Consider the following 9,946-nt stretch of genomic DNA (forward strand, 5'->3'; position numbering starts at 1 on the left):
TGACTCACAGCGGTTCATGAATCGGAGATTGAATAAATAAGACTTTTAGCCACAACTTGGCTTGGTATAAGATAACAGTTGATAACTATACTGTATAATCTACTAATCCAGAGTCCTTCCAAGCTTAGGAACGGTTTTTACGAATGTTGATGTGTAGGAATTTAAACGAGTGACTATCTACGGGTCTATGTATACACCAGACGCTGGAAACTTGGATCAGTCAATGACACGCAGGTCAAATAGACGAACGCTGACCATACGTCTCACTCTGGTCTCAAGCTGGCCTCGGGGGACACATGGTCATCTGCCCTCACGACGACCACAAACGCAGTCACAAGAGCAGAGAACGCAAGCATCAACGAACTTGCGCTCAACACGGCGCTTCTAGCACTCGACACCCCGGTCATCAGGGAGACGACAACAAACACGTTCAGGGGGACTCGGAACAGGGAACTTAGCTACATCATTTGGGTCAGCACCTTCTTTTTATAAGAAGGAAAGGCGACGTACTGTTGCTCGGTGCTCGTTTGATATTAAAGTTCCCCTCAACATCCCTTGCACAGGATAATACATCCCCACACACGCTTCGAATGCACAGAATGCCCAGAACCTGATGCGCTCACTCTCGCTTCTTACGCTTGTTGCCAGTGCGAGGGCCGCAAATGCACAAACCAAGCTACTGAGCTTTGCATGGACCGTCAGACCACCAGATTGAGTGGTGACAACAGTGTAGAGGAGGGATCCGAGCATCATGGATATCATGAATGAGGAGAAGATGTAGCCCAACGGCAGTGCAATAGTGGGAAACGTCGGCGAAGCTTCCTGGAGAGATGGTACCCAGAGGAAGACAAAGAGGTACATAGAGCCCTCGAAACAAGTCTGGGTTAGGCCAATGGCGAGTAGCATAGGATCTAAAATCACATTCACGACCTGAATGACATAAAAACAGGAAGTAAGCCAGACTCACCATCTCTGACAATGCGCCATGCCTGCCCCAGTCTTTTCAACTGAAATAGATCCTTGCCGGGTGTTGTTCCGCCGCCGCCAAAGTTCTCCCCCCAGCTTGCACGGATCACCAGGTACGCTAACAACAACAAGACTCCACTGGCGACGAAAGGAGATGTGAATGAGTTTGTCAAAGTGACTAGCTGATTACTTGCAACGCCGGCGCCTGTTGCAACAAAACCATTCACGAGCGTGGCGCGTCCGAATATTGTGGAAAGATCCGTTGAGGGGAGGGCTAGCGCTCCAGCAGAGCTCACAAGCCAGGACTCAAACGCGGAGTAGAGGATTGATGTTGATATACCTCCGCATACACGTCCAAGGAGAAGGATGGGCAGGTACGGGATGGATACGCAACAGCAGCTGAATGTATACGTTAGGCAGAAGGCAAGACATAGTTTTCTGCGTCCGCTACAGTACCAGAGTCAAACGTCTTTATAGTGGTAAAGAGGGCATATGTGACGTACTGTTGATCCGCCCAGACGCCCACCAGTGGTGCAGTGAGCCCCGCGGACATAAAACCTGTGACAAAAAGGATTGCAACCATCCTTTCCGGGAGACCATACTGTTCCCGGTACAATGAGTACACATATGGTCCCTGGAGCCAATCAGCACCTGCATAGGTTCATGACCACGCGATTTCCATGAGCTGAGGAAGGTGCATACCCATTACAATTGCATAGACGATGAGATACTGCCTTGTTAGTGTGGCTAGGGAGTTGTGTGATACTGTCGGTTCCCCCGTTTTCCAGGCGCTCGGCGGTATGTAGGTCTTTCTCCTTCGACTCTTTCCGTCGTGAGACATGGCGCTCAAGGAAGAGGAAGACGAGACACGAGGAGACAAGGAGAATAAGTTGGAGTTCATAGAATCCGACCATGCCAGGCAGGCCCTCAAACGACGAAATTGATCTTTGCGGTCCACTGGAGCCTGGAATGGACCTGGAGCGATGTAAATGTGACTATGACTTGTGTTGAAAAGGAAAGTTGTGTGTGAAATATTTAATACTCACTCTCCTAGTGTACTAGTTTCAGAATTCACAGATGGCCTGACCACGTCGGCCCCTCGAAAACTGTAACGGCATCCTCCAACTTGCAAGGCCGCACAACAAGCACACTTAGCACAGCCAAAGCAGACTCAAGTTACTTAACGCATTTGAACATGGTGCAGCTCAAGGAATGACAGTCTGGTCTAGGCTAAGAGACTAAAAGTTTTATTGGCATTCGATTCAACTGAGCCGCTCTTAGCGAAGTAATTTGCTGATACAGGACTGCCTCGAGCGATCCCCTCAGACTCGGTGAGATTTCTCCATTTCTAGCTTAACGGAGGGTAGGTGATGTCCTTAGAGCCAGTATCTGAATCTAGAGCATAGACTCGGCTTAGATGATGGCAAGCTGTTGCTAATCCAATGCCACCTAGGCCTATGTACCTGGCCGAGCCGCATCGGACGAGTCACCGTCACCCACTGCGCCCAAGTACTGGCAGTCCCGGGGCTGCAACTTCGAGGGCCCAGGCCTTTCAATCGCAACCTCCTGCACCTTGCGAGTACTCTCCATACTTCAAGTTCCACTCTTCCTATGCTCTCTTCTGTCCTGCACTGGCCCCATCGTCGTCCTGTGCCATCAATAGCAACTCGTGCTCACATACTCTCAACACCCGCTTGCTCCCCCGCCCTGTTTCCTACGCTCACACGCATCCCTCCCGTACAGTCGCTCCTCCCACCCCTACCAACAACCTCCAACATTTTGCTCCCACACCCTCGAAGGATTATCCAATTCGAACCTGCTTACTTGGGGGCCGGTCCTGGCAATAATCACCATATTTTACGGTGGTTCATTGTGCGTGACTACTAGCATAGTCTGTACTCGACGCATACTTGGCGTTAGCACCCTCAGACGTGATCCTCACTTAAAGTCTACGAAAAAGGGTTCTATTTAATTCCTCCTTTCCAGGCTAGCTTACCAGGTTGAATTTTAATCCTCCTAGTAGGCACAAAAACACCGTGTGGGATACCATGACACCGTCCTTGTCGACAGATTCGGGACAGTAATATGTCAATAATGTGGATGTAGATTTTATGATTCATATCCCACGCAGGCGAGAATGCCTTCATTCCGGGTCTTCGCCTTGTAAAGGCCGTCTATGAAGAACCACGAATATCGGCCTACAGCATCGGTACCAGCTACATGCCACCCGATCGTCGTCGCTAACGAATCGAATAGCATGTTTCGACTTCATCTAGTACGAAGAACGCGTGTTGACTTTCAAGTTGAGAGGCGGGCGCTTTATTGGGGCCCCTGGACCATAGTACTTACCTGGAGATAGGAGTGGATATCCTGTGCAAACTCTGGATTCTACTGTCCCGAGCATCACCCGTACCCTCTGAATCGCGTAAGTGATTCAACGCTAGCATTGAAACATACTAAGCCTATTGCAACATAATGATGGCTAAATTGTTGGTGCTCCGAGTTTATCCTAGCACTTCCACTGCAAAATAAGCGACAATTACTCCTCGGTTTTGATTTCGCTTCCGAACAATATTTGCATAAGTACTTATCAAGACTGGACGGCAATTAGCTCGCCTGCGGAAGTCGGGCAAAGTGCAATGTATGACGGTGAAGATGAACGATCGAGTAGTATTCGGGCGAAACTCGCATTCAATCTCATGCTCATCGATACCTGAGAGGATGGTATACCAAAAAGTCCCAGAAGACCAATACAAAGTATATGAAATCGGCAATAGATCAGTGCGCACATATGCAAACTCGTCCGCCCTGTCAACAAAAATACGCCAAAGAGCACCCATGGTCCCCCAGTAAATAAGATGAAAAGATATTAAAAAATCTGACATCCGTCATTCGGCTATCAAGGAATCATGATGAGCAGAAAAGTGTAACAACCATCTAAATTACAGCTTCGCAATCAGCAAACCCAGAAGGACGACCAAAATCGTGCTTGGTGGGGTGACGACGCAGTACGACCAGAAAACCGTCCGTGATATTAGCCTCTCAAATGAGTCGTTCGAGGCAGCTTGCGTTATCTGATTAACACGCAAGCATTAAATTAATCACGAGTCTAGTACGGGGTACACGGCGCACCTGCGCGAGCGTCAGAGCTGGTGGACTTGCTATCAAGAGCACATTTGACACCACGAACACGGGGCTATCGAAAAATTGTATATCAGCAACTATCCATGAAATGATTCAAGGCACTTACTCCTCAAAGATATCATGAACATCAAACCTCGCAAGAATCGCCAACACGGGAAGCATCACAGCCGGGACGACTACCATCCTTGCAAGGATCGCCACGAACACCGTCTTGCCTTCCCCTCGCGTCTGAGGTTGCGGCTGCGGTGCACGTTTGAGTGCTAGCATCTCCTGGAGGGTGCTGAGCAGTGAAGTGCGGGACTTGTTCTGTCCAAAGTCCCGCCTTGTCCCGTCTGTCTCGTAGTCCGCCAGATCTCCATCTTTCATGTCATCATTGGGAGGTTCCGAGTAGAAGTATGCCCCAAGCACCACGAGTGTTAGTGGTATACTGCAGTTGCCTGCAGCACCAAGCGCGCCTTTCACAGGTTCCATGCGTTCGAGCGCAGATTGGAGCGGCGGTGTACACGCAACGATGAGACTAAGGAGGGAAGCCCATAGTGGCATCGTCATAAACGCATTAACATGGCGCCATCCATTTTTGGTGCACTTCCAGACGTGACGGAGACCAGTGTGCGGTCTCTTATGGTGTCGACGACCGAGAGCCTCACTTGTAACTTCTGTCCCATCTTCTATCTCGTCCTCCGAGTCTGCGGGCGTGACACTGTCTGAGACAAAAGGCGCATGTTCCCGCACAGGAGAATTTGGGAAGGAGTGATATATAGCTGTGTTCCGTGATGGATGCGGTGAGTGTGGAGAGCGTGGATGCGAAAGTGACGACTGTTCGAGTGCGTGAGTTGGTGAGAGGTGAAGGTGTGATGGCGAGTGGTGCGGACGCAGCTGTCCGTAGATATGGCCCGCAGGCTCTGAGATGGGAATCTCACACGCTGTATCTTGATCATTGTCATCTGTGTCATCGGGAGACGAAGTCACAAGTACAGCTTGGGTGCGGGCTTGGGATTGCCAGTGATGTGAAGGGCTTGTAGGGTGCACCTGAGTTTGCCAGTGATGAGAGGGATTCGTGGGTTGGAACATGGATGAACCATGGTGCTCGCTTAGCGTCGACCCATCTGATAGTGATGTATTATCAGCGTATTGGGCTCCTTCAGCATCGCATGGTACATCTGCAAGTAGGGGCGAATGGGGAGAGGTTGGCGTAGGTGGAGTATCTGCAGAGGAGAGCAAACGCACGCCGTAGCTCCAGCGAAGCTGTGAGCAATATAAGTAAACAATTTGCAAATAACGGGATACGGAGCGAGTCCAGAAGCTCAAAGAACTGGCTTGGGAGCTTCGTTGGAAAGGCGAAGCAGGCCAAGCCCAACAAAGGGACAACTACTGTTGCCAAAAATGAAATAACCATAGAGACCAAGAAATCCAATTCAGATCATCAAATCCAAATCCAAATATGGCTGAAACATCATTCGAGTTAACGCAACGCACCATCATCCCGAGAGTACTATACAGTACAAGGTACGTGAGCGCACGACCCAGCATTGCGTCCGTGTTGTCGTCTGGAGTCCATTTAAGGCCTTGCACACTGATCACAAGGCTCTGCATCAGAGCGATGGGTAGCGAGTTCGAATTCATGAACATCGAAGCAGCCACAGCGAAGTTGCTAGAAATAGTGATGGGATGTTAGCCCTGGTGATTGTAAAGATGGGAGAGAAGGGAACGGAAGGACAGGTCAAGGAGTATGAATGAAGAAACACACTGATGAGATTTCTTCAGTCTAAATATCTTCGAAAGGACACTCGCCACGATGGCAGAGAAAACGGTGACGGCAATAAAGAAAATCGGAATAATCCATAGTTCCTTGAGTTTTGCTGTGGGACAAACCAGGTTAGTTAGGATCATGCTGATGGACAAAATGTGATGCACACCTGGACTTAGGAAGAATGCGACTTTAGAAAACAGGAGCGCAGGGGTAAACAAGGAGATGTTGATATGGTTTATCACCTGCATTTGTATAAGCAAGTTGAAAAGCCAAAGTACAGGGCCAAACGAACGCGTTGAGTGGGCTTGTCAATAATACGGCACCATGCGAGTATGTAGCCTGCGAGACATAGCAGAAACACCTCTAGAATTGACTAAAAGGCAAGAAAATCAATGGACAGCAGTGTGTTAGTCGTTCCGAATACATACCTGGAATACAGTAGACAGAAGTGGCCAGATGGGTGTGTTGTCCATGGTCCCGGGATGCCGGGAGGGGTTAAAAAAGATGACTGAAAATGATAAGCGAAGGATGGAGACTAAATAGCAACCGTGAAGAATGGGAAAAAGAGGCAGAGAAAGGTGTACTGCCACCAGACTAGTAGTCAAATCCTTGGCTGCTGCTTGGCTGCGTCATGTTACGCACGTGTGGACGCCGGCCGTCTGTCTTCCTTTCTTGGCAGTTTAATAATGAGGTGACCAAGCTAGCTTCCTTATCATCAATCATTCAACTTGAAGTCGTTCTTCGGATATTAATCCGGCTGCTACAATGGCTTGGCGCTGTTCTGGTCGCACAAACGCAGACCTAATTACAAACATGCACACAGCACAAATTATCACAACAGATAGAGTGGACGAGGTCAGTTCACAACTACCAGTACTTACTATATCCTTGGTCCAACTTGCAACAGGCCATGACGAAAGTTGACCGTGCAAATTATGTCATCCACAAATCGGAAGCATATGACGACTCCCCTCAGTGCGTATCGCCTCTCTTTTCCCGAGCCTAACTACATACTACGTTCCACAGATCCATCGGGCATGGCGCAACCATATCTGCACCACACATGGCAAGTCCCTAAAATTTTAATTCCATTAGTGCTCACGTACCTTTCTACAGCACGCACATGCGATCGAGCACCTTCTCGACTACCTTGGCCCGGGCAAGCGCGTCCTCGATGTCGGCAGTGGATCCGGCTACCTTTGTGCCGTACTCCACCACCTTGTCCCAGGCGGCGTTGTCGTGGGCATCGATCACATCCCCGAACTGGTTGATTGGTCAAAGGCTAATCTCAGACAAGATGGACTGGGCTTCGCTCTCGATAACGGCGAGATCGTCACTGTCACTGGCGATGGTCGTCAGGGATATAGCGACCTTGCCCAATACGATGCAATTCATGTCGGCGCCGCTGCCCCGACCATCCCACAGCAGCTGGTAGATCAGCTCAAGAGCCCTGGGCGCATGTTCATACCAGTTGGGACATTTGCTCAGCAGATCACCCAAGTCGACAAGGACGAGAATGGTAAAGTCACAAAGAAGAATTTGATGGGGGTCATGGTAGGCTTTTTCAATTTATCTAATCCGTCGCTAATTCGTGGGCAGTATGTCCCCCTTACCGATGCAGAGAGGCAGCGGAGAGGCTACTGAGGAGGTCCAGGATTCAGCGTTTCAGATCGGAAGGAGACTCACTCAAACGAACCAAGTGCTATTGTTGTTTTCATGTTCGCTTTCAACTAATCATCAACTTGTATCAGTATCAGTCACCATTGATTACGTTAACCGTGCGTTTTTGTTCACCTTATCTGATCGGGAAAAACGGGTGTACCTCAGCTTTCAATCCACCGATGTGACGTCGGAACTCGCAGGTGAAAAAAATTGCGACAGATATCACCCTGTGGTTGCGTGACTACATGCAAAGCTCGGAGTTACTGTGGTTTCAGTCGTAACGGACACGGTGTTTTGGGAAGCTTGCCATCAGTCTCTGGTATTTAATATTTATACATCCTACTGCTAAAGCCATCACACTATTCCCAGAGCAGCGCTAGCACTTCCTCGATGGATCCACCTACACGCTGAGCTTCTACATGATAGTAGATACATCGACAAAGGACCCTCTATATGTGAGTGCAAGGTTTCTTCCATCTCAAGATATGACTATCGACGTCACTCTCGTACGTACTCATCCCTTTCTTCTACATACGCAATCACTTCTCGTTACATGCGCCAGACACGTTCTCCTTTGATTCTCCGTCTCAATCAGCGTATTAATACCTCTCCCCGTCGAATATCGTTCTCTAGTCTTTGGACCCAATCTCAAGTCTTCGTTCTCGTTCCTAGTCCGAGCCTCTCCGATTCTTGAGATCCCACGTAGCCAGTGCGAGTAGCTCCAGGTGTACGTCTCGAGTGCGTTGAGGGTGAAGACATACCAGCTGGTTTTCTAGGTTTCGAACGAGATAAGTCACTTAGAGAATTTTCCAAAGGGCACGCTCAATTTGACCAGATACTGGCATGATGAAACAGGAAATACAACTACCTGTCATTTCGGGGTAGGCTCAAACAAAATCAGCGGCGATTACACTTATTAGTCTGAGTTGACCCGCAACATACATACATATTGCCTTGTGGGTCGTGCACTTCCACAGCTGCCACTATATATATAACACTCGGGCCACAATTCACCGTATCGTTGGTCTACATCACTCGTGAGACCAATGATTTGAGCTTCTTGCGAACTAGGTGGTTCGGTCGGTTGCGTATCGCGGTAAGTAGGTGTTCCGTAACCTGAATAATACTTGATTTCATTTGGTCATTGATAGCGGCAAGTCTATTCTGCAAACGGGCAGCACAGCATGTCAACGTGTGCTTATTTTTTCTTTTGGCTAGACCGGTGTTCGTACGCCTCCCTAATCCTGCGGGACCCATTAGACCTGCTACATCAATTTATAGCTGATAAGAGACTCCACTTTCTGTAAATAAAATAAGTATGACTGATTTCCTGGGAAAATAAGAGGGACCTACAGGCACATAAAGTTTGTGCTTATCAACCCATATCTTCACTAAATCATGTGCACTAGCACCGTGTGTATGTTCCGTCCGATAACTCTTCGACATAAGGCAGGGACGTTGTTACTAACCCACCCCCTCAATGCTATCGTAGATGGCTCTTTCACATGACTCGTCCTTGACCCGGGCCCCGGCGCTTAACAACCAAAGCGTGATCCAACTACAGCAACGGCCTCGATTCCCGTTAACGCCGAAGCTGTGTTGAAATGGAACACACGGGCGTTTGAAGGGCCCCGATCATTGTTCCCAAGGTATTGCCGCTACTATTCAAATTAAAGAAAAACCCTAGTGGAAATGACGAAGGCTACACTCGGTAGGTCCACGACAAAGGACAGCAATCGACTCGGATATTCAGGATCTGAGATCCATACTGTTTGTTGGGCTTGCATCTGCGGTTGTGGGCCATACGCAATATCGTCCGCGGCCGTAGGAGCAACATCATGCGCATCACGAGTCGTCACTGAAATGCTGATACGGGTATCAAGAAGCATGCCAACAATTGCGGTGCCCGAGACTCGGATATACTATCCTCAAGATTCAAATTTTTGTCGCTTATATTATTTCCGAGGAAACAAAGGTCTTCGTCATCTGAGTTTGATAGTGTAACACTGTAACTGATAACATTTCACATATGTGAGTCATTTGTAAAGTCGATCATCACTCAAGTTTTTTTTAGCAAGGCGAACGCGCACGCTGGATGTTGAAACGTTGACGGTCGAGTGTTACCAGTCCTAGATCTGCAACCATCGCATGCTCTGCAGGACGACGGTTGGAGAGCAATCATTGCCTCCCAAACTCCTGGAGCTTCAAAGTGTGGCCTTGGCATTCCCTTATAAGCTCAGATCGATGGAAGCAGCGTCTGTCCGGCTGCTTGGGGGCGGACATAATCTCGATCCAGGTGAATATAGAACAGGCTCTCGGACCAGTCCAGAGAATCGTGATGATAATCAGTGGTGTGATACCCGATAACGATCAGGTTTTGCACTGGGTCTATCCATCCATGATCGATAATAGATATACGCGTTG

The 9,946-nt window shown here is 48.8% G+C and overlaps 3 protein-coding genes across 3 annotated transcripts; 1 reads left to right on the forward strand and 2 right to left on the reverse strand.

The window, feature by feature from the left end:
- Positions 1-17: 17 nt before the first annotated feature.
- DFJ58DRAFT_797321 (uncharacterized protein) lies at positions 18-2,011 on the reverse strand. The gene is made up of 7 exons (XM_041390631.1): positions 1,789-2,011; positions 1,669-1,757; positions 1,470-1,617; positions 968-1,413; positions 511-911; positions 256-458; positions 18-203 (listed from the first exon to the last, which is right to left on the reverse strand). The coding sequence occupies exons 1-6, from the start codon at positions 1,878-1,880 to the stop codon at positions 264-266; spliced, it is 1,371 nt and encodes a 456-aa protein (XP_041241862.1). The 5' UTR covers positions 1,881-2,011; the 3' UTR covers positions 18-203; positions 256-263.
- Positions 2,012-3,617: 1,606 nt separating this feature from the next.
- On the reverse strand, positions 3,618-6,608 carry DFJ58DRAFT_906845 (membrane transport protein-domain-containing protein). The gene is made up of 8 exons (XM_041395032.1): positions 6,289-6,608; positions 6,153-6,233; positions 6,027-6,102; positions 5,858-5,969; positions 5,587-5,761; positions 4,217-5,355; positions 4,099-4,162; positions 3,618-4,040 (listed from the first exon to the last, which is right to left on the reverse strand). Exons 1-8 carry the CDS (start codon positions 6,331-6,333, stop codon positions 3,909-3,911), a joined length of 1,824 nt encoding a protein of 607 aa, XP_041241863.1. The 5' UTR covers positions 6,334-6,608; the 3' UTR covers positions 3,618-3,908.
- On the forward strand, positions 6,565-7,989 carry DFJ58DRAFT_797329 (protein-L-isoaspartate O-methyltransferase). Its single transcript, XM_041390632.1, has 5 exons — positions 6,565-6,715; positions 6,768-6,835; positions 6,887-6,926; positions 6,977-7,414; positions 7,460-7,989. Exons 1-5 carry the CDS (start codon positions 6,626-6,628, stop codon positions 7,502-7,504), a joined length of 681 nt encoding a protein of 226 aa, XP_041241864.1. The 5' UTR covers positions 6,565-6,625; the 3' UTR covers positions 7,505-7,989.
- The last annotated feature ends 1,957 nt before the right edge of the window (positions 7,990-9,946 follow it).

Source organism: Suillus subalutaceus (genome assembly GCF_016647625.1).
Source record: "Suillus subalutaceus strain FC151 chromosome Unknown DFJ58scaffold_83, whole genome shotgun sequence".
Classification (NCBI taxonomy): domain Eukaryota; kingdom Fungi; phylum Basidiomycota; class Agaricomycetes; order Boletales; family Suillaceae; genus Suillus; species Suillus subalutaceus.

Coding starts and splice junctions, on each gene's coding strand:
- DFJ58DRAFT_797321 (XM_041390631.1), bottom strand. CDS start 1,880: ATGGTCGGATTCTATGAACTCCAACTTATTCTCCTTGTCTCCTCGTGT. Junction 912..967: donor ATGGCGCATTGTCAGAGATG/GTGAGTCTGGCT, acceptor ATGTGATTTTAG/ATCCTATGCTACTCGCCATT. Junction 459..510: donor CAAACGAGCACCGAGCAACA/GTACGTCGCCTT, acceptor CAAATGATGTAG/CTAAGTTCCCTGTTCCGAGT.
- DFJ58DRAFT_906845 (XM_041395032.1), bottom strand. CDS start 6,333: ATGGACAACACACCCATCTGGCCACTTCTGTCTACTGTATTCCAG. Junction 6,234..6,288: donor TTCTGTCTACTGTATTCCAG/GTATGTATTCGG, acceptor CTTGCCTTTTAG/TCAATTCTAGAGGTGTTTCT. Junction 4,163..4,216: donor GTTCATGATATCTTTGAGGA/GTAAGTGCCTTG, acceptor ATTTTTCGATAG/CCCCGTGTTCGTGGTGTCAA.
- DFJ58DRAFT_797329 (XM_041390632.1), top strand. CDS start 6,626: ATGGCTTGGCGCTGTTCTGGTCGCACAAACGCAGACCTAATTACAAAC. Junction 6,716..6,767: donor CAACAGATAGAGTGGACGAG/GTCAGTTCACAA, acceptor AACTTGCAACAG/GCCATGACGAAAGTTGACCG. Junction 7,415..7,459: donor AGAATTTGATGGGGGTCATG/GTAGGCTTTTTC, acceptor ATTCGTGGGCAG/TATGTCCCCCTTACCGATGC.